Source organism: Contarinia nasturtii, unplaced genomic scaffold (assembly GCF_009176525.2).
Source record: "Contarinia nasturtii isolate CC-2019 unplaced genomic scaffold, AAFC_CNas_1.1 Cnas_scaffold_1699, whole genome shotgun sequence".
Classification (NCBI taxonomy): Eukaryota; Metazoa; Arthropoda; class Insecta; order Diptera; family Cecidomyiidae; genus Contarinia; species Contarinia nasturtii.
Window position 1 is genome coordinate 4303764 of NW_022199032.1, and position 25073 is coordinate 4328836.

The window sequence follows — 25073 nt, forward strand, 5'->3', positions numbered from 1 at the left end:
ATCAATGTCAAATCTGTAGCTCTCAAATTGAAATTGTTCGGCTTGCATATACGCATACACAGTGAAATCGGCATGCATTTGTATTAGTTTTGCGTATTGGAACGTTCTTATATCAACAGTAATGTAAACACAAACTTGCCGATTCTTGTACGAAGCATGACTCACAGAACATTTCACTTTGTTCAATCATTACCAGTTAGCCGGTTAAAGTATGCTGACACTTCAAGTTTATCTAATCGACAGAAAAACAAACTGCAAACAAGTGGGTATCTTAGATTTATACATTGTATCGTTGCTTTGTTTGTTCATTTCATAGCACTCAAAAATAAGTTTATTATTGTTTGAGATTCAATAAAATCAATCCATGCTATCAAATACCGCCAAATTTATATTCGATCATTTATGAAGAAGATATACGATATTTTTTTGTCTTTTGCAATAAATTCGTTTGCATTCGACCGATTTATGAGTGAATTTGAATTGAGTGACAACAGCGCAAAAGAGATTTTAATCAAATCAATTACTACTGGTCATAATAAGAATTGGTTAAACAAAATGTGTTAGTGCTATCAACAAAACATATAATTAAGATATTTGCGCCAAAAAGTAATTTCATTTTATTTCATTTAACTCTGTTGACTTGTGGGTGCATTAATGTTGCGCACATTTCTTAATATGTAAATTGAAAAAAGTTAAGAAAAACAATCGCTCATAAACATAATTCGTTACATATGGAAAGAGGGAAAATGTGTAATGATTAAATATGAACAAATAACTAAGCGCGCATCGAATTTCGTTTAACTTCGGCGACATTACCACCACAGCAACCGTTGTGTGTATAATGATCGTTGACTGTGTTCAGCAAATTTTATATATATATATTATTTGTTCCAATGAACGATTCTAAGAATTCATACATCCACAGCAATATTGGTGTTCTCTGCTTTTCATTCTGTTTGTGTGATTCGTTTTGTATTTTGTATATGCTTGCAGATTTATTCCTATGGTTGCTGTGTTTGGAAGTTTCAAAACTAACGGATTGAGAGAACAGAATTTTTAAAAAGGAAGCAATATTCACTCCTTGCTGTGGATTAGATGTTCTATTATTACTCGATGCGGTGAAATTAACACGCCAAGCTACGCATTGAAATCAAATGGTTCGTTTTTGGTAAGAAATTTTTATGATGATACGGCATTTTAAAGAAAAATTAACGACATTTTGTATTGAATAAATATTTCTGTTATATATGGTGAATAGAACCACATACCATACACTGTTGTTGGTCATTCAATATTATTTGTATTTTTCGTAACGGCTATCGTAATATTCATGACGAAAAATCTTAGTAGGCCTGGGCAATCGTTTTGCCGTAGATCACATAGCCATGCATGCCAATCAATTCACAGCCACAGTTCAATACAGTATTCAAGTGACTTGAATCAAGTGGTTGCGGTACCGTGTAATACATTAAATGCGTGGTTCTATTCACCGTTTGAAAAAAAAAACCCTATCAAATAAAGAAATTCAAGAAATTATTTAAAAATAAAATAAACTGCATAATTTTTGTAATTCGTACATTTTATCTCATCTTTGTCAATAGGCTATAAGCCACATTGAAAAATGTCTAAAAATAATGTTTCACAAGAAATACAGGACATTCTATTAGATCATGTCCTATTTTCACGATTTTTACCCCAAGAAAAACCGCGATACATCTATGAAGAGATGTTAATGGTTAAGATGATAGAGAATGTGGAGAGTCTATCAAAATATTTGATGCCAACGAAAACGGTTGAAATGCTTCAACGTCTAAAACGAGTGCATTTTGAATGTACGCCAAATGTCATTTCGGAGGAGATCAATGATTTGGAGCCAGGCGACACTTTTGCGATGTACGTTCGACGTCAAAATTGTGCAATCATGATACATGTACCGGCAAATGAGCTCATTAGCATCGAAGAAACTCGTAATGTAATTGTTGCCACATTTCCCGGAAATTTGTATAGACGTGAAATTTATGAACATGACAGTGACATCGAGGTAAAATTTTCATATCGAGAATTATTCACACGAACCATATCCATTTGGCATTTGCTCATTTGTTGTTTCATTTTACAGTTCAATTATCCACTACAGGCGTTAAAAGTCAAGTTTTCAGAAATGTTACAATCGGAAGACTTTGCAAATCAATTGTCGATTTTAACCGAAGAGCTACCCATTGAAACAAAAATTCGAAACTACGTATCAAAATGGTAATGGTAGACATTTTTTATTCTATATATTTTTTAAATTTCTATGTATGAATTTTAGGTTGACGACACTGCTGATGGATGAAAAAAGTAGAACCGTTTCAACAAAAGAGTTTCCAGTGATAACAAAAAAGATTCGAGACGCTGTAATGGGCGAAACCAAACACAATTTCTTTCGTCGATCAAGTTTTTATATGAGCATCAAAGTAATGCTTCAACACAGTTTAACAATGCAATTGGGTCACGAATCGGGTAAATTTCTGTACAAAATTGTCATGCTAAAATTTTTGGTCGAGATGTGTGACATTTACAAGGATCCTGAATGCGATCCATTGAATACTGATCTGTTGTCTCAAATGATCGCCAAATTGGCTCGACGCATTGAAAAATTAATGCAAACAAAACACAAGAAAGCAACAAACATCGAAAAATTCTACGATAGTACGATACGTGATGCAAAACAAACAATTATTGATATTCGCGCAAAAATCAACGAACAAATCGAATCAATTCAACTAGATGATGAGGAAAATTCCAAGCTACAGCCGCTAAGCGGTTTGAACTTTGAATCAGATATTGTCTACAGTATGCCGAAATTATGCGCTTATTTGCGAGATCGAATGGAAATACAGCCAAAAAGAAATTCGAATTTCAGGCATAAGGTGAAATCTTATCGACGATACAAACAAATCAAGCACATCGAACACATCGAAGAAGGCGTGGAACTAGGCATGTATTTTGCAGACTTTGAATGTTTAGTTCTCTACCAAATGTCAATGAAAGATGAACAGCACACCCCAGACGATCTAAGAATATGGTTTGTTCAATACACCGAATATGCAATGGAGACATATACCGGTGATCCGTTGATGATAAGCCGAATTTTATTGGTATGTTTGAAGTTAATAGCAATGCTGGATCGTCGTGCAACTATCGAATTTCCATTGCTTAAGAAACATCGTTGCGGCATCAATTCAAATATAATCAATTCATTGTTGCTACCTCAACGCATCGACATGGACACGGCTCATCGTTTGGAAAAATATTTTCGAATTCGAAATGAAAATGCAACCGATCCGAGTTTGATTGAAGAGAAAAGTGTTAGCGAAAAGTCATTTTCAGTGAAATTTGTAAAGGATGATGACGACATGCTACAGATGCGAAATGAAATTTTGCGAATTGATGAACAAAATAAACAAAAAAAGAAGATGGAATGGGCCCAAGGCCGTGAAAAGGTAAAGCATCTTCGGGACCAAGCCAATCAATTAGATCATACATTCTTTACGAATCGATATGGCGAAGTTCACCATGATAAACGGTGTAATTTATGCCATCTCAGAAAGAAGGCCCAAAACTATTGGTTAGAAGCCTACGAATGTCTATTACCAAAAAAAGATATCGAACAGTTTGCCGTTGTGTTTGAGCTTGGTATTCCAGATACAATTGCTTGTTTGCGCGACATCCTCTATTGTTTCACCACACTCTGTGTTAAGAGTACGGAAAAGTTAAGCATCAAAGCTAATTGGGTGGAGTACAGAGAAATTGCCGCATTCAATCGTTCGACGAGCAAATATGTAACGCTTGGCAGCACCAAACGACGCAGATCAGAAAATTTGCATGTTGACGAAAATGTCAGACAATTTATCGTTCCAAATTCATTAAATTGTGTTCTTCATGTTCATGATATGGCAATACCTACCTCATTGTCGGATAATGCAATAAAAGATATATGCACATTCAAAGCACAAAACGAATACCTTGGCCTACAATGGACTGTACAGTCTACAAACCACACTGAAGCAGAAGTGCTTGCGCGTCAATCCGAATGTCCACAGAATTTGTCTTTGGCCGAATACAAAAATTTTGGTATGCTTCGTGCTGACGGTCATCGATTACAACTACGAAAATTACATGGAATGATCGCAACCGATGCACTTTCATTTGAAAAAGAATCCGTTCTATCGCTTATTTTGCAAACGTTGTGGGAGTGCGGTGTGAGCGGTGACGCAAAATCAATTCGAGAATCGCACATTGATTTAAATGATTCATCATTTTGTTCGGCAATAATTGATTCCCTTGCGGATTTTGTTGACCAACAAAAAGACAATTGGATGCATCCATTTAAATTACTCATGGCAACACTGATAGCCGTACGTGCATTTGAAATCAACGAAATCGATTTTATGGCAGAAAAAATTGTTGAACTTCTTCATAGCATTCGAGCGATTGTTCAGGGTTGGATTGAAAAAATGGAAAAAACAATTCACGATGCCCAAAATTTGAACGAAGAAAGTGAAAAAGAACTACGTTTGAAGCTGATCTATGTAGCCGTCACTGGCGCATTAACGTTTTTCGTGAACAAAAAGCATAAATATTATGACATCGTTTTCACAAAGGATGCCAACAACCGATACACATCGACACAATTATGGCTTCATTTTATCATTCTTATGAGAAACCACATGAATCTCTGTGAAAACCATGAAGACCAGTTGCCATCCAATTTGCGAGTCTTTTTACGGCTCGTCGAAATTGCGGGTATCAATTTGGAGCCAAAAATGAAGGAATTAATCAAACAAGATTTAAATGAAGTGTTCGATCTGATTCAAAAGCATTGGTTTGCCGCTACCAATTATAAACCATCTACAATGGACTTTTCGGAGGAATTTTCACATATTCTTGTCATTGAAACGACAATCGATTCGACAATTCAAAAAGCAGAAATTGACATAATCACGGGCAAATTTTTGGTAAATGGTTCGCCGTTATCTCGTCTGCCACCCGAAATGACCCAACATGATGGATTTCGACGTATTTTCGGGAATGCAGCATTCGAAGTTCGTTTGAATGCCCATCATCGCTATTGTACCGTTCAAAAGTACAACGATATCACTTACGAATTTGAAAACTACAATGACAACTTCATCGTAACAGAGCGCAAAGCCAAAGGTTACGAAAAAGAGTACATACATTATACGGTGTTTGGTGGTAAGTACGATGAAATGGATTACTATGGACTACAATTGATTTATTTCTATTTTAATTTTTTAAAGGTGATTTTCCACACTTGCTCGTCGCGAATTACAGGTAGGTTTTTCAAAAATATTTTTTTTTATTTATAAGATTTAATTTTTATATATATATTTTTTTTAATCATAAAAAGTCACTGGTGGAACAAAAATGAAAACTGTATAGAATTCCGTCAGCGAGTATATGGGCGGCGTGATTTTTCGAAAGAAACACCAATTGATTATCGACTCGATTTACACACATTTCATGTAATTCAAACAAAAACAAAACGTCCAATGCTTGACTTTAAAACTCAATCTTACAATCAAATAACGCGTCAACTGCGTCGTTTAGAGCATGTAAAATTTATTCATGTACTTTTGGACAGACCGAACATGGCAACCGTTGAACTACCACAAATGAAATTGAAGTTCACAATAAACTGTTCAGATGAAGCAAAATTGTCCAATCAAGTTTATTTGGAATCGAATGAATTCAGTGGTATGCGAGTGAGTCACAAGCAAAAAATTGGCACATTGTATGGTCTTAACCATGGTTTGATTTTGGAATGCGTTGACCCGACTAACAAAACAAAAATCCTACTAATGCCCCATGGACCAATTGAAATTGTTTGCACCGATTTACATGTATCGGTGAACATTGACACCAAAATGAATATTAAGAATCCACCGTTTTACCACTATCAAGTGGATGAATATTGTCATCAATTAAAAGCCAGCAGTGGCAGTCATGCGTCATGGTTTTTTATGGCTTATTTACATGCAATCACATCGCATGGTCAAATCGAACCACTCACCGGAATGAGTGGAACTGAACGCGCTCTACAAATACTACAATCAGCCTATGCCTGGTCATCATCACCATATGAACCAGAAGAAATCGAAATGTTGGATTTAATCGCCAAATTATCGCCATTACGAAAACTGAACGAACACAATCAAACGGTGACTTGGCCATCGGATATTCCAGCACATTCCGCTCAAGACTCGTTTGTTTTCATTGTAAAAAAATTACTGGCCGACAGTCAACGCTTATATGGTCTATATTCGAAAGATAAACCGAAAAATATTGAAATTGATACCGATTTAAATATCAATGAACGCGAGTACCGCCGTTGTTTGCAAATGCAGCCGAATTTACGTGTGTCCGATTTATTTATTGAACATAAAGTGTTGACGACATCCTTGCCAGAAATGGGTCATTTTTTATTTTCGGAATCAACGCAATTCGTATCGATTTTGTATCATCAGAAAACATACAAAGTTCCAAGCGAACTAAATTTGGGTGAATTTCTAACGAATAGAGATGTGTTGAAAGGAACGATCAACAAAGGTTGCATTCCAAACATCTTGCATCACAGTGGCTATGAGAAATTTGCTGATTTGTGGATTTGCTTGTATGATGCTGTTCGAACGGAAGAAATTAGTCGTGAAAAACTTGCCTTGATATTAAGTTTATTTGCACATCAGAAAGAAGGGCTCGGTCCAATTTTGGCACTTCAAGCGATTGCTATGAATCCAACAGAATTCGAAGATTTGTGTCCACCATCGGTGGAGACATACCAAACCGCGTGTGGAACATATGATGATGAAAAAGTGGCAAACATATTAAGAAGCTGCTGCTATAAAACATGTGAACACCGTGGTCTATCCATAGTTGTAAATGGCAATGAATCAAACATAGATGGTTTAACGGCTATCATTGATGGTGTAATGGCGAATATTTCGGAGGATTGGCCATGCGATTCGGTTGATTTGGTTGAAAAATGGACATTTGAAAATAAGGAGTTCGAATTCAATTTCTATGTTGCAAATCAACTTTTAAATGAACAACTTACCATTTGGCATAATAATCACAAACTGAATGAGTTCATTGAAGAGGTTGAACATCGTTTAAAATCATTGCCTGGATCGGGTGTGCATTTGCTTTTGCCGAAATATCATCCATTTGTAATAGCTGAACCGAAAAATTGGGCCAAATTCCAATTAAACATTGACGAAAAAATACGCGAGAATTTGGACGCATTCAACGATGAAGCAACAGCATTGAAGGCACACATGGTTTGGGAAAATGAAACGACAGAATGTTGTTCATCGAAGGAATGGTGGGATATTATTGAAAATATTTTGAACTCAAATCGCACCGATTATTTGATTGCATCTGGGCTATTTCCAAGAATAGTTCCAAGTTGGTTATTACCGAAAATCATTGCAACAGATACCGATGAACGCTTAAAAGCTATGATTGGTGCTTGGGCAATTTCAATTGTTCATGAACAACGAGAGCAACGCATTGAAAGATATTCACAACGACCCGAACTCAAGTATGAAATGGAAATAGAGAATGATAATAAGCCACATGTGAATTGGAAACCACACGAACGTCCTGAATGGTTGATATTCGAAATTGAACAGAATCTAACCATTCGTCGGATTCAAATTGAGATTGCCAAACGTATGATTGAACCGCAAACAACTGCCGCCAAACACTCGGTCATGCAATTAAATATGGGAGAAGGTAAGACCGCCGTTATCGTCCCAATTGTTGCATCAATTCTGGCCGATGGAAATCAGGCTTGTCAAATTACGGTGTTAAAGTCACTACTTGCAAGGAACCAAAAAACATTACGTCAATTATTGGGTGGATTATTAAATCGAAGATTGTATATTGTACCATGTCGGCGTGATATGCCAATTTTCAACAACATCCAGCAAATTCAAGACATGTATGAGGAGTGCAAAAGTGAAAAAGGTAAATTGATTGCTAAAATTAACATCATAGCAAAACTAGTGGAAAAAGAAACGGAAAATTAATTGGATTTTTTTTTACTTTTGTAACAGGCGTCATTTTGACTCTGCCCGAATACCGTTTATCTCTGCAACTTAAAATCTACGAGCCGATACCAAAGGGAAACATCAAAGATGCAAAGAAAATGTTGGATGTCCACAAATGGATCAACGCCAACGTGCGAAATATTCTTGATGAATCCGATGCGATTTTACAGGCAAATTATCAACTCATTTATACAGTTGGTAACCAATTGCCACCGGATAGTGGTGCACAACGTTGGCTCGTTACACAAGCTGTTTTAAAACGCATACCGCATCGGATGCACGAACTGTACAAGAAATATGGAAAAGAGAGAATTGAATTCGATTCAAAGAAATTCAATTATCGTCCAGATGCATTCACGCCATGTCGAATCCTTGACGAAACCATCTTTGACGATTTGAAAAAGGTTTACGATTGATTCTGTTCATTGTTTTGTACTGTCATAATTGGAATTTTTTATTTTTTCCACCACAGGCACTAATCGATGACTTCTTAAATGGTCAAATGGATATTAGTTTCCCTGAAATTACTGAATCAGCAAAGCAATCCATAAAGAATGTAATATCTGAAAAGAAGATCGATAAAAAAATATTCCACACGTTTGAAAACATGTTCAGCGAGAAGCATGATCAAAATACAATAATGATACTGAGCGGTTTGCTACGATTTGAGGTGTTAAAATTGGTGTTGACCAAGCGATGGCGTGTCAACTATGGTGTGAATGCCAAGAGCATACGCAAGATGGCAGTTCCGTTCAAGGCCAAAGATATTGCGTCTGAAAATTCTGAATTTGGCCATCCAGATGTCTCGATTTGTTTTACACAATTGAGCTATTACTACTCAGGTGAAAAAAAAAATTTCTTTCATCATTTCAATGTATCGTACAATAATAATGTCAATATTACAGGCCTAACTGATGCTCAGCTTTACCATCTATTCAATTATGTATTGGAAAATAAACCAAATGCGAAAGAGATTTATGACAAATGGATTGAAAGTATACCAAAGAAACGAATCAATGGTTCGATTCGGTTTTACAAAAGCATCAACTTGGACAACATGAGTCAGCGTAAATATCTATTCTCGCTGCTCTCTCACAACATGCATGTCATCGATTTTTGGCTGGCCGAATCTGTGTTTCCGTACGAAGCAAAGGTGTTTGAACGAAAATTGATGTCCACATCTTGGGATTTAACTTGTGATCAACTCGTACACTGTTCAACCGGATTTAGTGGTACAAACGATACCAAGAATGTTCTGCCGTTGTCGGTTGAACAAAATGATCTGCCTGAACTTGAAAAGACCAATGAATATATGCAGCAAGTGCTATTGCTACCGGAAAATCAGTCGTATGCATGTTTGCCAGCAAATGTGAGCGGAACACAAATACTTGTGGAATTAACAAAGAAAAATATACCAGTTCTCGTTGACTCAGGTAAAAAAAACATGAATTTTTTTTTTTCTTCATTTCAATGTACCGATGTACAAATAATAATGTCAATATCAATATTACAGGTGCTTTAATGATTGAATTAACCAACGAACAAGTAGCCATTGAATGGTTGAAAATGGCATCGGAAACTTTATTTGATGCATGCCTATATTTTGATTCACGCGACGTTTTACTAACCATTGATCGGAATGGCGTGATTACTGAATTTGATGGGTCCGTTTATCGTGATAATTTGTCAAAATGTCTGGTCTATTTGGATGATGTGCATACCCGTGGTACCGATTTAAAGTTTCCATTGAATTGGATGGCATGCGTGACATTGTCCGGCGATATAACATGTGATAAAACGGTTCAATCATGCATGCGAATGCGTCAATTGGGAAAGAATCATTCGATCTGCTTTTGGGCATCATACGAAGCGGACATTTGTATTCGGAAAATTTGTAATTTATCAGCTGAAGATAAAATCACAAATGAAAATGTCATAGACTTCATTTGCAATAACAGTAACCAATTCGAAAAGACAAATATGGTTCATTGGACGGCAGCAGCATTGAATTACACAAAAAAATCGATTGGGCACAAACTGTTTGAGAATAACACTGATGAAGATGCCATGGAAGATCTTTATGACATTTGTGTCGACGAGGAATATGTGACTCTTGAAAAAACCTATGGCGACAAAGATGAAGCACACCTCACCGATATTGCTTGGGCGAAATTCGACCGGCTCGGTGCTGATTATAAATCAAACAAGGAAATAAGAATGTTTGTTCGTGATATGCAAGACAGTGTATTCGAAAAACTAACCCATCATGCGTCCGATGTAAAGCAATTTTCACATGCACTTGATGAAGAACAGGAAAAAGAATTGGAACAACAGGAGGAAGAAGAACGTATTGTTGAACGTCCACCAGCTGTAGAAGCGGCCACACACAAAATTGACAAACGACTTGAAAGCCTCATTTTAAACGGTGTCACTGATAATATTGTTGAAACGTTGAAAACACAACGATCACTATTCACACTTGCTGCGAGCCTGACACACACTCAACTATTCCGTACTTATAAAAAGAACAAAGATGCATGGTCAAATCATATACTTGTGACCAAAGACTTTAAAACAGTGATTGCAAGTTCATCGCAATCGTGTGACGAATTTTTACGACCGATTTGGTGGATTGCACAAATTAAAAATGCCAAAGGAAACGACCTATTGTTACTCATGAGTTCGTTTGAATGTGATTTGTTTTTGTCAGCCTTTCGAAAGAGCACCAATGCGGCCCTGTACATGTATCGAGCACGTTTAAGCAAATCACATTGTAGCCTCGTTCAAGATCCCCGACTGGTAATCACCGCGCTTTTTTCTGTTATTAATTAATTCTTATTGATTCTTTTTCGATTATTTGTCGATTATTTTAAATAAATTGTATTCTTTTCTTTTGTGATTCTCCCCTTAGGTGATCACCGCGATGGACACTCTCGAAGACATCGACATTCATGATGAAGTTCAAATCGGTTTTTATGCGGGCATCATGTTTTTCCAAAGCGAAGATGAACAGAATGCATATTGTAATTTCTTAGGATTGATTCCACGTCCACGTACACATGAACAAGATATGGCATTTGAAAAGGGCACCATTCAAGCCAAAGGATTTGTACCAATGGGCAATCGTCAATATTCAGAATCAATTTCGAGCTGCGTTGGTCATTGCCAATTTCAGGAAAATCCAGTGGACTTGGGCATTAAATTGATCGAAGCTCATCATCAAAATCTACTCAAAGAGTCGCATGTTGCTTCGATTTTGGAACAATGTACCAAACGAAAAATTGATTGCATTAACGGTGAATAGCGTTTTACATGATGCAATCAAATCAAAATATGAAAATATGATTCAAATACATTTTAATTTCATATGAATAAAGAAACTATTTATTTCGAATTTGTTGAAAATCAATCTATTTTTGTCGATTTAGTACTCCACTTAAATTTTGAAATTTTCCCCCCGATTTTCTTGCAGGAAATGGCATACACAATGTGTTGTCAAGTGTCTGAAAAAGATCCATTCGAAAATGTACACATTTTTATAAAAAGTATAGAATTTTTGATAGAATGTCAAATCGATAGACATGACCTCACCTTATCTGTGACTAATTTCAGTGTTTCAATTTCATTGCGTAAAGAAAGAAACTCATCAATATTTTGTTTAATACCATTTATGTGAACCAATTCTTGGATATCGTCAAGCTAAAATAATTTCATCCGAATCAATTAATTCAGTCGTATCGAACATTTCAAATGGAAAACTTACCGTTTTAATAGATGTCAGTTGATCCTTCTCTTGTTTTTGTTTGTGACGTTCAAGTATAGTCCGAAACATGTTCAGTACTTTGTCATAATGTCCAATTTGGGCCCATGCCAATAATTTTATCTCTCTTACGGCAAAATAGAAATTTTTTGGATAATCTTCATAAATCCTCAACACTTCCAACGCGATTTTCGGTTGTTTTTGTTTTATCGCTAAACCAGCAACGAATGTTAAACTTTTTCGAAACTGATGTTTGTCGTTTTTATAAGTCATTTTTTTCCACAACGAATACGCTTGTTCCAAAGACTTTGGTGTATTCTATAATTGAATAAAAAAAATTTTTTTTTTTCTTTTTGATTTGCTCAAAATGGTGTATCGTTATTAACACACGTATTGCACACACGTACCAATTGATAATACGTTGCAAGAATGATCACAGTGGTAAATTTGTACAGTTGGGCCTCCTCATTTAAATTATCGTATAGTCTAAGAATGTCTTCATACATTTTGTGTTCGTAAAGCATATCGAAGAGAATTTGATGACTGGTGAATTGTGGAAAAAGTTGTCCAATTACATCATCCTCGAACATCTGTAAGAAAACTTTATTGAGAGTTGCATTTGTTTTCTCAAATAAATCGACAATTTACCGCAATTGCTTCATCTGGCATGTCGAGATAATAAAGTGCTCTCATTATAACTGGGCCAAAACGAAACTTATCTCCGGCATATTCGTTTTGCTTTTTTGCCAAAAGCGTTAATGCTTCTTTCAGATGAACGATATCAAGTTCAGTATTTTCAATAATGAAAATGAAATCCTTTAAACCATTTTTCAAATCTTCATAAAAGCAGTCTTCATCGTTCAGAAATTTATGCGCAAAATTTGCTTTATAAAATTCTACATTTCCCAAGAACTTTTTGACTTCAGTACGGGCACGTGCAAAGTCAACAATACCCAATTCTTCACGAGAAAATAAGCATCGGATCTGATTTTGTGAAACGGCTCTTCCTAATAGGTGAAGAGTCTGAGATTAAAATGTATTCATACAAAATATTTGAAATTTTACATGAAATGAAAAACAATATTCACCTGATAATGAGGCAATGGGCAATTTATGTGCTATTTTCAACAAACGCAACATATTTTAAATAAATAAAAAAAAATATATATTTCCAATTGTAAACCAATAAACTTAGAAGATATTGAATAATATAGAGGTTAGTAATTTGACAATTCAATTTAAACGCCAAAACCACACATAGTGCCATCTGTGTTGAAAACCCATATTAGATACCATCTTACATATATGTGAAATCATCGAGTTAAAAAAAAAAGATAAAAATTCGTAATATTTTAAAGATTTATTTATACAAGATTCCATTTAAACGCTCATTCTACTACGAATTTGTTCGTATTGTGGAAGATTCGAAATAGATCCAACTGCAGCAACAGCGGGACTACGATTTACAACATATTTGGTGCATACATCTCGAATATTTTGAGCATTCACATTATTGATTCTAGCCTCAAGTTCATGAAGTGGAATTCGACGGCCATAGCACAGCATTTGTCGTCCAATATCTTCACAAATTGGTGTGGTACCTGTATGAAAGAAAATCGTATATAAAAATGATATAATAACACTATTAGTTGAAGTGAATTTACCGTCAAGTTGAAGCAACATATTTGTTTTAAGTAAATTTTTAGCACGGTCAACTTCAGCTTCGGTAACGTTACAGCAAATACGCATCAATTCATTCAAAAAATTGAAAACGAAATCTTCGCAAGTCGATGGTTCGCTTGTCACATAAATGCCCCACAATCCTGTATCTTTATAGCATGTGTTGAACGATTGGTAACCGTGACATAGGTCTGTATTCAATAAAACAATTAATAATTCAAGTGAAGTAAATATTTAACTTTGAATACTCATTGTAAGAAATAAAAAAAATGTATGCTTACTGTGTTCAGCGCATATGCTAGCCAAATTTGATGAGTTATTTACACCGCCACCTTGTGATCGATCCCACGATCCGATTAATGTGTTTGCCACCATTAAAGGAACATGATCTTGATTTGTCCAACCGGATCCTTCCACAGCAATTGCAAAATTAGCCGTTGGTATTGTATCGTCACGAACCCGAATTTCGGATCCGGTGAAATGGCATGGAGATAAATTTGGCATATCACCATTTGGAAAACGGCCAAGATATTCTTCAGCCATTCCGACTAAATCATTGTGAGTTATACCACCGGCCCCGGCCAATACAATACGTGATGATTTATAATGGGTGTCAATGTATGTGCGTAAATCACTTTTTCCAATTGATTTGATATTCTCTTTTGGTCCTAAAATCGTTTGGCCCAATGGTGTTTCTTGATAGGCGGTCGCATGTAAGTGATCAAACACAACTTCCTGCATAACACTTTCAACCTCTTGCATTTCACGCAGAATAACACCACGTTCACGTTCAATATCTCCTTCGGCTAGCTTTGAATTCTGAATGATATCCGATAGAATGTCAACCAAACGTGGAACATCTTTTGATAAACATTTTGCATAATAAACCGTTTGTTCGCGGGATGTGTATGCATTTAAGTGAGCGCCAAGATTTTCAATTTCCAATTCCAAATCGGTTTGTGAACGTTTTGCTGTTCCTTTGAATGCCATATGCTCTAAAAAATGTGCAACACCATTGTTTCGTGGTTCTTCATATCGAGATCCGGCATCAATCCACAGTCCAATTGTTGCTGTTGAGCCACCACTATTTTCGGTTGCCACACGAAGACCATTACTTATTGTTGACAATTCAGTTGGTGGTACATTCAATAAAACGGCCCGATTTGCTGCTTGTGTTGATTGCAATCGCTATGAGAGTGAAAAAATTCTCTGAAATTAATTCATATGTTCATGGTAAACACAATTATAGTTTATACAATATTGAACAACAACAAAGACAATGAAAACATTTAATGAAAACAAATGTTGCGCAAAACAGGAAACACATTGAATTTCACCGCAAATTTAAATTAAATAATTTTGATATACATTTATTATCTGTAAATTACCTGTGTAATTGTCCGAAGATGCCGTGGCAATCTTATTAAACGTGATGCCATTGTAAATCGATTTATGTAAAGTCGTTCAAATATTGTGAAATATTAAATGACCAAATAGTTTTTCGATTCATGTGCTCCCATACGACAATTAGAACTGTCAACCAATTCCATTCAATTTACATATGTCAATCAAAAGAGAACGTTCTTTTTTTTTTAACTAAAATACGATTTAATCAAATGACATCATTTAACGGTGATGCTTTTGAATGAAATTTTTGAAATTATAGAATATTTGAGTTTCATAAGAATTTTATTTAAGTATCGCACAATAAAAGGTGTAATTTTATGTTATTGTTATTCGAATCGTTTTGAGAAAATATTATTGCATTTTGGAGAATGGATGCGTTTAATGTCATGCGAACAAATGATACTGGGGCGCAAGCTTCATAATTGTGTTGTTACTTCATTTACTATCAAAACAACACAAAAGTTGACATTCTTTTTTTTCTATCGCAACTGCGAATGGAGAAAAATACAATTTTTTAAGAAACATCTGTGCGCCATGAGCAAGGATTTACAAAGCAATCCATCTGTGACCAGTTAGTTTCAATATTGTAATCAGTTGCACTTTGACATCAATTTTGTTTGTTTATCTGCAGTTTGCATTGTAAATGTCATAACTAAATCGAGAGCGTCAATTAAGTTTAACTAAATCAAATATAGGGATAGTGTGTTAAGGTGAATTTTTTCGGTAGTTTATAGTGTTTCTTTTTATATTTATTATGTTGTGTATGACAGTGACATAATAGAAAGACTGGTTTCGCGATAAATATGTAAAGTATCTCAAATAAAGTTCGAACGAATACTGTCAAAACAAATCAAATCTAGCACATTTTCACCACACGTATCAAATGCGAATCTCATCTCTAATTGGAAAGATAAATTTGATTTAAATTCTACGCACTGTCGCGCCATTAATAGAAATTGAAAGAAGAAAATACGAAAAGCAAAAGGACACCATGGAAGGAATGTTTTCACGCATAAAAACAAAAGTGTTAAGCGCTGTAAATTTGGATAATATACCACATACACATACAAACCCAAGTGGCATTACAATTGGTGTTGCGGAATTGCCGTCATCGTCGTTTTCGTCGAACCGTCATGTTGATAATAGAACGTTGCCGAATAAATTCACATACAATCGACCGACATTCCTACAATTGATGACACAAGATGAGCTTCGCGCCTCTGCCGATCATAATGTACGTCCAATTATTGTACCTAGAGACATATCGATAATGCCATTGAATACGGGATACGCGGAATGCGTTAATTCAGGCAAATCTGAATGGAATGAAGATCAAGCAGCATTTTATCGACAAATTTTAACACATCCCACAAATAAAGATGAACCTGGTCTACCTTATACTTATTTTGGAATATTTGATGGTAAGCAAACACATTTCGATTCTTCTTCTTTTTTTTACAGAAATGGTATAAATGAAGAAAATTCGTATTTTACGATTTCAATGTTTAGGTCATGCTGGATTTGGCGCAGCTTTAGCAGCATCACATCAATTCCATTATATTTTACATGAAAAACTGGTGGATGTAATTGATCTATTGGTCACATCAGATAATCAACAATCGGCGGCACAACGTTCGAAATCGATTGATAATATTCCATATCCGATGGCATTTTATCGAAATGTTTCAAAAGATGAACTCATCATTGGTGCATTGGAGAGTGCATTTTTGGAGATGGATGCCTTACTAGCTGGTGATCGAAAAAAATATCGAAATGCTGGCGGTTGTACCGCTCTAGTTACATTATTTATAAATGGAAAATTGTTTGTTGCGAACGCAGGCGATTCTCGTTCAATTCTATGTCAACGCTTGCCAACTACCGAATTAAATGGAATTTTGAATGGAAATGTAGGCAACAGTACAAGCGATCTGAACGATTCAAGTGCGATTAAAAATGGAAATGACAATGGCATTGATAGTAATGCCAATGGTGAGACGGATAAAAAAATGTGGCACGTATTTCCAACACCAATGTCATTTGATCACACACCTGAAACGGAACGGGCACGTCTCATGAATACAGCTCAATTGAATCCATATTTGATGGCCGGTGAATATGTTGCCACTGAGTATGCAAAACGACCAATGCAACGTGATCTGGGCAAACGTGTACTTTATCGGCATGGTTCGATGGTTGGTTGGGCGTATAAAACGCTCACCTTTGATGATTTAAAAATTCCAATTGTTACGGGTGAAGGTAAGCGATCGAGACTATTGGGAACGATAGGTGTTACACGCGGTTTTGGTGACCATGATTTACGTGCTTTATGCACTGGCCTATCGATAAAACCATTTTTATCACCACATCCTGAGGTGGTGTCACGAGATCTGACCAAAGTTGTGTCATGCCCTAAAGACAATAATGAGGACGGTGAATATGGTGTTTTGGTGATGGCCACCGATGGTTTATGGGATGTTTTGGACATTGATACGGTTAGTAAAACGGTATTCAATACACTAAATAAATATCCAGTTGAAAAACATCGTTATACGATGGTTGCACAAGAATTGGTCGCAAAATCACGTGGTCGTGCAAATGAAGCCGGCCATTGGCGCTTGACCGAAAGTAAAGCGGCCGCAACTGTTGATGATATCAGCGTTCTAGTGATTCCAGTCTATCAATACTACAAAGAGTATATTGAATGGAAAACTGGATATTTGCATCGAAAACAAAATCTCAATACGGATGATGAATTGCCGGAGGAACATAAAGGCGAAATTCAAATAGATAAAAACGCTGATTTGGCAACGTCATTCAATTCAATTTCAGTCAAAAGCGATAGCATTTTCGAGGCCGAAGAGGCCAAAGCTGAAACTGAAACCAATGCAAATGAACCGAAACCAGATGATAAACATACAGAGTTCCATGTAAATGGAAAACTTGAGCCAGACCAAGATAACCAGATGTAAAAATTCTCGTAGAAGTTTTATGCGCAGTTTTATTCCATTGATAAACAGATTTTGTATCACAAAACTCGTCACAATATACATCTTAGCGCTTCGATAACATCCAAAAATTCTTTGAATTTTTAAAATAATCTCTTTCTCGTACACTAACTATCACAAAGCATAAATTCTGTTGCACAAAGCCTTAAAAACTCGATGAAATTATCTGAAGCTATGACGCAGTCAAAACAAGCTGGTATTGTAAAAAGGTAGGTTCTGGCTTTCTGTTTTTTTTTTGTTCAAACATATTTTTGTTATGAACAATACGATGCATTTTCCAATGATATGTTTTTCTTTCGTTTCAGAATGAATAATCCGACATTCTGTAAAGAATATGAAAGCGTCCAAGAAAGTCTTCATTCATCATACCGATATTTACGCAGTTGGAAAATTGTTCTGAACAAAGTACATTCATAGATTTTCAAAGCATTAATTGGATAACCGAAAGCGATAAGCTATGCAAATGTCTAATAGTACTTACTTCTCTGTTTGTTTATTCTGTTTTTCTTTCAATCAATAAGAAACGCCGAAAACATAGAATATAATTTTGAAAGGTTTCGATTTCGGAGGGAAACACACAAACGATACAAAATGGTCTATTTATGAATGTTTTAAATGGGTCGCAGTGTATATAAAACTTCAAATGTACAAACCTAAATACTGCGATCAATTCCGCGTCATCACATATGGATTCACGCATACGGTAGATGTGGCATGAGATTTACTTACTATTATTTAATATTCTGGAAAGCAACATATAATTCAAAATTGTATTATTAATTTTTAAGTTATCTAATGTGCAATTTAAACATTTTGGCACCAAACAAGAAAAAAAATGACACAACAAACACCCTTTGGCACTCGAAAAATACATAACAAACCATCAATTTAAAGAAAAGAGTACAGAAATCTGAAAATATTCACATATTTAGAAATAAATAAAGGAGATTCATTTCGTTTATATAAATTGACGATGATTTAATCGTCTTTTTCCTGCCGATTAAGCATATGTATTTAACATTGTTAAATGTCAAGTGGTTTATCATTTTAATTTAAAGATTTTCAAATAAATTTAATCAGTATATGAAACACTTGAAATAATGTGACTCTTTTATTTAAACACCATCACTATGAACTTTATGACAATTCATAGAATGTCTTGACCACAATTCGTTCGAATAAAATTCAGTGACTAAGACATTCTTATGGTCGTTTCTATGATATGATTTGGGATAATTTCTTCTTTTCGTCGTTACATGCTGTTTTAATTGCTTATGAACACGGCCATCAACTCGAGGGGGAAACCACGGATTCTAATATGTGCTAATTTTTTCTAATATTTCTAGTAAAACGCCATATAACATGTACATTTGACATCTTTCTAATATGTTCTAGTTTTTCTAGTATCGAGTTCGTGGGTAACCCCAAGCATCAACTTCACTGTAAATGCTGCCTATGAAAGATGCGACTTTTTCATTCAAACGCCATTATTATGAATTTTATGTATTGCGTAAAGGGAAAACGATTCGAACAGAATGTCTTGACCACAATTCGTTCGAATAAACTTCTATGATTCGAATAACTGTAAAACTTCATATGGCTGTGGTTGATTCGTGTGACATATCAAAATGCAAAGTTTTCCACATAATGATGCGAACAACATTAAATGCGATTTATTAACTTATCAATATCGGTGATAAACTTATCCGTATTGTAATGTTCTTCAATCATCCTTCCTTCCGTAAACATAAAAGAGAAAACTTATTTGCATATTTATTATGATAAATAAAGAAGCGGTTGCCCATGAATATTTTAAATAGGTATTTCTTTGCAACATCAAACGCAGTTCGTGAGATGACGACAATATATACGCTGCAAATTGTCAATACTCTGATTTACACCAACATGCTGTACTGATTTCTCAATGTGAGTTCAATCATATGATTAGGTAATATGGATATCTTATTAAATAACATTTCACGTTTTCTATCAAAAAATGTTATAAACAAAAATTGCGCAGTTGACGTCAAAAGGATTTTTTTCGCAAACATTTTTTTTATTCAATATATTGATGATATGGAACATTATATTAATTTATCCCACCAAAAATATAGGTATAGTGGCAACTGGTAATTACTTAACATTCAGTGAAAAGATACATTCAGTGACAATTGAACAATAAGATTTTTTTTTTGAATGACCAAAGGACAAATAAAGTAATGGTTATTTGTCCCTTTGACCGTTTGTCAACGATGTAACGGTTTTGTTTTCATCTTTGAATGTGTATCTATCTGTTTTCATCAAAAGATGAAGTGGTCTGATGAGGCTGTTATACGGAAAATCGCGTGAGATGCGCGATGGAAAATGTACTATATAAGTCGGATTTTATGGTTTGGAGCTTTATTTCGTTCAGTGTTTCCGTTCAGTGTTGATCGTATGCTGAAAACAATTTGATTTACATCATTGCAAGTGAAACAAATATTTAATTTGTTTGTTCTTGGAATTTTTTTACCGTTTCAATAAAAGAAAGTCCAGTTTGCAAAAATGTCATCAAATATATTCAATCAAATTGTTGCTGTTGTGTTAATTTGCACATGTGAGTGACACATATTGTTTTGTGCAATTTTTACAAAGATCAGAATAAAAAGAGTAGAATGTTTCAACGAATATGTGACTTGTTGCTCCATATAAATTTCGAATCTTATACCATTGAACAACATTAGGAACTTTATTATGTTCATTCATGTTCGTTGAAACCAATATTAATAGAAAACTGCAATTATTATAATCAACTACTTTCTTACTTCAATCATTCAGTTTTTACAGCATACACTTACGCCGAAGGATTATCATGTAGTTCCTGCGGTGAAGAGTGCCTCGATGCATGTGGCACTCGATTTTTCCGGTATGATTTCATTTCAGTTATAATAAAATATTGGAAATTCCGAAAATAATTTAAAAAGGAATAATACCATAGCTTCTGTCCAGGGGTCCAAAGGATCCTAGAAAGTGGATTTACTGCATTGCAAATTAGATTTTTTTCGTTTCTTTCTTGTCTTCACTTTTGTCCAGTGATTGTTATAGTTATGATAGTATTTTTATACCTATACAATACATTAATCACTTCTATTGTTTTCACTCCATATCATCGCTTAACGTTATCCAGATGAGCAGAAATATTCTGATGACAAAATCCAAATATATTGTCTGCTTTTGTCTGAGACGAAGTTTAAACTAGATGTAATTTTTTTTTTTTTTTTTGAAAATGTGAAATTCATTCAATTTCATTGGAGTTTTCGCTAGGTTTTCCGAAGAAAAATCTTTCGAATTTTTGAAGTTTTTGGTAAAAGAAATGAAGACCTTTTTTGGTCCTATTTGGGTTTGGGAAACAAAATTTAAGCCAGATAAAATTAAGATTTTTCGACATTTTTTGAAAATATACACTCCTTAACATTGGATCACCAACTTCAGAATCTATGGCTAAATTTGAAATGTCTCATGCACTATAGTATATTTCGCGTCAGCGGGTCTAAATTTATCGTCTGAAATATGTTGAACATTTGTAGTATTTTGTTAAATTTTGTTGGTTTTTCTTCAGACAATATATTTGGATATTGTCATCCATATATTTCAGCTCATCTGGCTGATGTCAGGTGCTAAAATGGAGTGAAAACAATGGAAGTGTTCAAATTCATTGTCTCTTTTCCTTACACCTGAGAATTGTAGAGATTTTCGGAAATTTTCTAAATAATTTACAATTTGCTGAGATTTGGTTTATTTCCTTTCTTTTTGCAGTACATGCTGTTTTAATTACTTACGAAAGCGATCATCACCATCGTTGCAGCCGCAACCAATAAATGAGTACGAAGAAAATGGCATATGGCTTAACAAAGTTGAATTGGAAAAACTGATTCACAATGAACTAATGCACCAACAGAATCCCAATATTTTGAATCAAAAAGCACCGAAAAAGGATGATTTTCCAAAATCAGCATCGATTTCAAATCAACTCGGTCCCAACAACAACAATCACGATCAAATGCGTGTTATTTATGATATTTAATTTGATTTGTCCACTTTCTTTCATTCGATTTTTCTTTTCAGTGCCAATTTCATATGATTTTAATTTGAAATTACATATAGAGCATATTCTTGAACAGATACACTTTTTTATGACAACATTTTTCTGAATCAGAGTGTTAAACAAACAAATTACAATGAATGTGGGCAACGAAATATCTATATAACTATTGATTCATGACATATTCATCACAATCAAAAATAATTTTCCGCCATATTTTTCAATATTATTCAAAATTATAATAAATTGATTCACTCTAATTAATGGAATAAAATATAGAAAAAAATTAATTGTTTTTTCATTTCATAAAAGAAATAAATATCACATTTTACAGCTTTGTGATTGTGTTTCAAAATTGCGCGCACGATAGCAAACCATTGAACGCATCCGCTACGCCATCTATTTGGTTATAGATGTCAATGTCATAGAAGCCACAATACATCGAATGTTTTACTTATGCTTTGAATGAAATTCCATGCGATTCATTAGTTAATAGACACACATCACATTACATAGATTAGTTGTTGTATTAAATTAAAAAAAAAGTCAAAATAAACAGCAATTCAATTGAATGAAAGATGACTTCTGCATTTTTTACAAACGATGCGGAATGTTTTAGTCGTGACACTGAAAATCAGTTAGCCGTTGAAAGTTTGGACGAAATATGGAACGAGCATCGTTTAAGTGAATGTGTGAACTGGATAAATGAGCATCAATTCGAAAAAGTTTGCATTCAAATATTTCATAATCATTTTAAAATTGTAATTTATCAATTTTTTTTTTGTGGTCGGCCAAATCAAGGTTTGTCTACAATTTCCAGATGAATTGATTCCATTCAGCATTGCAATCATTGCACAATTAAAGAATAACTCATCCGCTCAACTGAGCATCCTCGGAGACACATCGTATGGCAGTTGTTGTGTAGATGAAGTAAGTTCCAAACCATGTTTTCTTATGCTACTTTCGACTGTTTTGGGTCAATGGTATTAATACGAAAAATGTTTCAGATAGCTTCCTCGCATGTGAGTGCAAATGCAATCATACACTTTGGTCACGCTTGCTTGAGTAAAGTGACACGTTTACCCGTACATTATGTGTTTTCAAATTTCAAACTTGATGCAGAGAAATTACGTCAAAGTTTTCACAATTACTTTGCAAATGTCAGCGACGAAATTGTCATTTTCTACTCAACAGGCCTCTTTTATCATTTGGGTTTGTTTCATATTTATTTATTTTTTTAATTTGGCTGCACATACTTATACGTTACATTTAATTTCCAGATGATATCAAATCAGCACTTGCTTCATACACAAATATTTCTTACGCAGAGTTAGCTATCGACGAACGGCCAGATAATTTATGTTGGAAACTGCCAAAGACTGATGTATCAAATGTTACCTGCGTTTGGATTGGAGATGACAATCAAACATTTTTCAATTTGAGTCTGACTGTTAATGGTATTTTTTTAATTACTATCTGTAGTCTCTGTCAAATGCTAATAAAACAATTAAAATTCAATTTTCAGCAAAACAATGGATATTATGTGATAGACATAATTATGAATTGAAAATCGTTCAGAGTCCATTGGCAACAAATTGGATGCGACGACGTAATTTCTTTGTGGAAAAATGCAAAGATGCTCAATCAATTGGAATTGTTGTGGGCACATTAACTGCTGATGGCTATTTGAATGCTGTTAATCGTGTTCAAAAATTGGCTCGTGATCGAGGCATTCGTACGTATCTACTATCCGTAGGCAAAATAAATCCGGCTAAATTGGCCAATTTTATGGAAATCGATTGTTTTGTGTTCGTTGGATGTCCGGAAAATAGCATTTACAATTCGCGTGATTTTTATAAGCCACTTTTATCTGTGTTTGAAGCAGAGCTTGCACTGAATTTTGCATGGCGCGAACAATATCCGAATTTCTATGCCGTAGATTTCACTGATATTTTACCCGATGGCAAACACTATAGAGCAGCTGAAAAACAATCGAACACCAACGGTGAAAATGACTATGATGTTAGTCTTGTTTCTGGACGCATAAGACCAATGAAAATCACGGACAATGACGAAACCAATCAGAACAATTCCACTGAAATTGAACGAAAGCACAATCAATTGATGAACACCAATTCAAGCAGCGCATTCAACAATCGATCATGGACTGGATTGGATCCAAGTTTGGGACAACATGAACCGGTTAAAGTTACTAAGGGAAGATCAGGAATTGCAATAAAGTATACTGAAAATGAACATGAATAGAAAATAGAAAAAATGGAAACATTATATTAGCTGTTATTGTTTACTTATACTCCGCATACGAACTCGAAAAGCACGAATTTCATTAAAAAAAAAATAAAGATTTTGCCAATAAACTTTCTTGTCTGAAGTGCTCTTCCATATTATATAAAAATTACATTTTATCTTACCAATAACGCTTCCAGCGATTCCACCGTAAAACGCTCCCATTAATGTTCCTAAAGGCGAAAAATATGATTCGAGTGATGCTCCAACTGCAGCACCATTTAGATAGTCACCGAAAGTGACGATTATAGTTTTACAGCCTCCGCGATACTTCATTTTAATTCTGCTCAGAAGCATTCATTCATTCTCTTTTGGTTTTTGATATTCATCACTTTGCTGATAATTCGGCTCGTCAATATGAGCCGTGCAACAGTAATAGATAGATGCTGATATTTCGTCACCAATGTCAAATATACACTGATAACACTACTGTTTCATTTAATTTATTTTCATGAGAATAAGTTTTGAAGTGAATTTTAGTAAACGCTTGGTATTCGGACTTCAAGAAATAAAATAAGTTAAAATTGATATATCAGTTGTTCTTATGGTTGAACACTTACCCAGAAAGAATTCTCCTTCGTTTTATTAAACAAGAATCTCAGGAGTAGCATAAGTTTCGATTTTAATTCGTTAAATTTTTAATTAATATGATGGATAATGTTTAATGCGACTGATAGTTTTGAACTGCTTGCTAAGATGCTAAGTGCCTAGTCTGTGTA

The 25073-nt window shown here is 34.7% G+C and overlaps 6 protein-coding genes across 8 annotated transcripts; 4 read left to right on the forward strand and 2 right to left on the reverse strand.

Moving 5' to 3' along the window:
* The first annotated feature begins 200 nt into the window (after nt 1-200).
* Nucleotides 201-11523, forward strand: LOC116346822. 2 transcript variants are annotated; one of them, XM_031777053.1, is made up of 12 exons: nt 201-262; nt 994-1168; nt 1602-2041; nt 2120-2253; nt 2312-5238; nt 5304-5337; nt 5414-8031; nt 8121-8518; nt 8587-8956; nt 9020-9547; nt 9628-10913; nt 11026-11523. In XM_031777053.1, exons 3-12 carry the CDS (start codon nt 1622-1624, stop codon nt 11416-11418), a joined length of 9108 nt encoding a protein of 3035 aa, XP_031632913.1. In that variant the 5' UTR covers nt 201-262; nt 994-1168; nt 1602-1621; the 3' UTR covers nt 11419-11523. The 2 variants fall into 2 exon arrangements, with proteins under 2 accessions (XP_031632913.1, XP_031632914.1); XM_031777054.1 differs by having other exon boundaries at nt 994-1157.
* On the reverse strand, nt 11478-13097 carry LOC116346825. The gene is made up of 6 exons (XM_031777056.1): nt 12963-13097; nt 12523-12881; nt 12282-12464; nt 11878-12192; nt 11706-11813; nt 11478-11617 (listed from the first exon to the last, which is right to left on the reverse strand). Exons 1-6 carry the CDS (start codon nt 13012-13014, stop codon nt 11525-11527), a joined length of 1110 nt encoding a protein of 369 aa, XP_031632916.1. The 5' UTR covers nt 13015-13097; the 3' UTR covers nt 11478-11524.
* Nucleotides 13098-13215: 118 nt separating this feature from the next.
* LOC116346823 (mitochondrial-processing peptidase subunit beta) lies at nt 13216-15105 on the reverse strand. Its single transcript, XM_031777055.1, has 4 exons — nt 14943-15105; nt 13836-14742; nt 13539-13745; nt 13216-13475 (listed from the first exon to the last, which is right to left on the reverse strand). Exons 1-4 carry the CDS (start codon nt 14991-14993, stop codon nt 13255-13257), a joined length of 1386 nt encoding a protein of 461 aa, XP_031632915.1. The 5' UTR covers nt 14994-15105; the 3' UTR covers nt 13216-13254.
* A 287-nt stretch (nt 15106-15392) lies between these two features.
* Nucleotides 15393-19064, forward strand: LOC116347042 (protein phosphatase 1H). 2 transcript variants are annotated; one of them, XM_031777437.1, is made up of 4 exons: nt 15393-16382; nt 16471-18175; nt 18272-18371; nt 18488-19064. In XM_031777437.1, the coding sequence occupies exons 1-2, from the start codon at nt 15953-15955 to the stop codon at nt 17928-17930; spliced, it is 1890 nt and encodes a 629-aa protein (XP_031633297.1). In that variant the 5' UTR covers nt 15393-15952; the 3' UTR covers nt 17931-18175; nt 18272-18371; nt 18488-19064. The 2 variants fall into 2 exon arrangements, with proteins under 2 accessions (XP_031633297.1, XP_031633296.1); XM_031777436.1 differs by having other exon boundaries at nt 18272-19064.
* Nucleotides 19065-20210: 1146 nt separating this feature from the next.
* LOC116347053 lies at nt 20211-22255 on the forward strand. Its single transcript, XM_031777451.1, has 3 exons — nt 20211-20562; nt 20784-20871; nt 21762-22255. Exons 1-3 carry the CDS (start codon nt 20511-20513, stop codon nt 22027-22029), a joined length of 408 nt encoding a protein of 135 aa, XP_031633311.1. The 5' UTR covers nt 20211-20510; the 3' UTR covers nt 22030-22255.
* A 267-nt stretch (nt 22256-22522) lies between these two features.
* LOC116346936 (2-(3-amino-3-carboxypropyl)histidine synthase subunit 2) lies at nt 22523-24425 on the forward strand. Its single transcript, XM_031777252.1, has 5 exons — nt 22523-22772; nt 22849-22977; nt 23055-23259; nt 23328-23504; nt 23573-24425. The coding sequence occupies exons 1-5, from the start codon at nt 22626-22628 to the stop codon at nt 24310-24312; spliced, it is 1398 nt and encodes a 465-aa protein (XP_031633112.1). The 5' UTR covers nt 22523-22625; the 3' UTR covers nt 24313-24425.
* Nucleotides 24426-25073: the final 648 nt, after the last annotated feature.

Coding starts and splice junctions, on each gene's coding strand:
- LOC116346822 (XM_031777053.1), top strand. CDS start 1,622: ATGTCTAAAAATAATGTTTCACAAGAAATACAGGACATTCTATTAGAT. Junction 2,254..2,311: donor CGAAACTACGTATCAAAATG/GTAATGGTAGAC, acceptor TATGAATTTTAG/GTTGACGACACTGCTGATGG. Junction 8,032..8,120: donor GGAGTGCAAAAGTGAAAAAG/GTAAATTGATTG, acceptor CTTTTGTAACAG/GCGTCATTTTGACTCTGCCC.
- LOC116346825 (XM_031777056.1), bottom strand. CDS start 13,014: ATGTTGCGTTTGTTGAAAATAGCACATAAATTGCCCATTGCCTCATTA. Junction 12,882..12,962: donor GCCCATTGCCTCATTATCAG/GTGAATATTGTT, acceptor TTCACCTATTAG/GAAGAGCCGTTTCACAAAAT. Junction 11,618..11,705: donor TGAAATTAGTCACAGATAAG/GTGAGGTCATGT, acceptor GATCTTTTTCAG/ACACTTGACAACACATTGTG.
- LOC116346823 (XM_031777055.1), bottom strand. CDS start 14,993: ATGGCATCACGTTTAATAAGATTGCCACGGCATCTTCGGACAATTACA. Junction 14,743..14,942: donor ATCTTCGGACAATTACACAG/GTAATTTACAGA, acceptor TCACTCTCATAG/CGATTGCAATCAACACAAGC. Junction 13,476..13,538: donor TATGTTGCTTCAACTTGACG/GTAAATTCACTT, acceptor TCTTTCATACAG/GTACCACACCAATTTGTGAA.
- LOC116347042 (XM_031777436.1), top strand. CDS start 15,953: ATGGAAGGAATGTTTTCACGCATAAAAACAAAAGTGTTAAGCGCTGTA. Junction 16,383..16,470: donor TTATTTTGGAATATTTGATG/GTAAGCAAACAC, acceptor TTCAATGTTTAG/GTCATGCTGGATTTGGCGCA.
- LOC116347053 (XM_031777451.1), top strand. CDS start 20,511: ATGTCATCAAATATATTCAATCAAATTGTTGCTGTTGTGTTAATTTGC. Junction 20,563..20,783: donor TGTTGTGTTAATTTGCACAT/GTGAGTGACACA, acceptor TCAATCATTCAG/TTTTTACAGCATACACTTAC. Junction 20,872..21,761: donor TGTGGCACTCGATTTTTCCG/GTATGATTTCAT, acceptor TTCTTTTTGCAG/TACATGCTGTTTTAATTACT.
- LOC116346936 (XM_031777252.1), top strand. CDS start 22,626: ATGACTTCTGCATTTTTTACAAACGATGCGGAATGTTTTAGTCGTGAC. Junction 22,978..23,054: donor GCAGTTGTTGTGTAGATGAA/GTAAGTTCCAAA, acceptor AAAATGTTTCAG/ATAGCTTCCTCGCATGTGAG. Junction 23,260..23,327: donor AGGCCTCTTTTATCATTTGG/GTTTGTTTCATA, acceptor TTTAATTTCCAG/ATGATATCAAATCAGCACTT.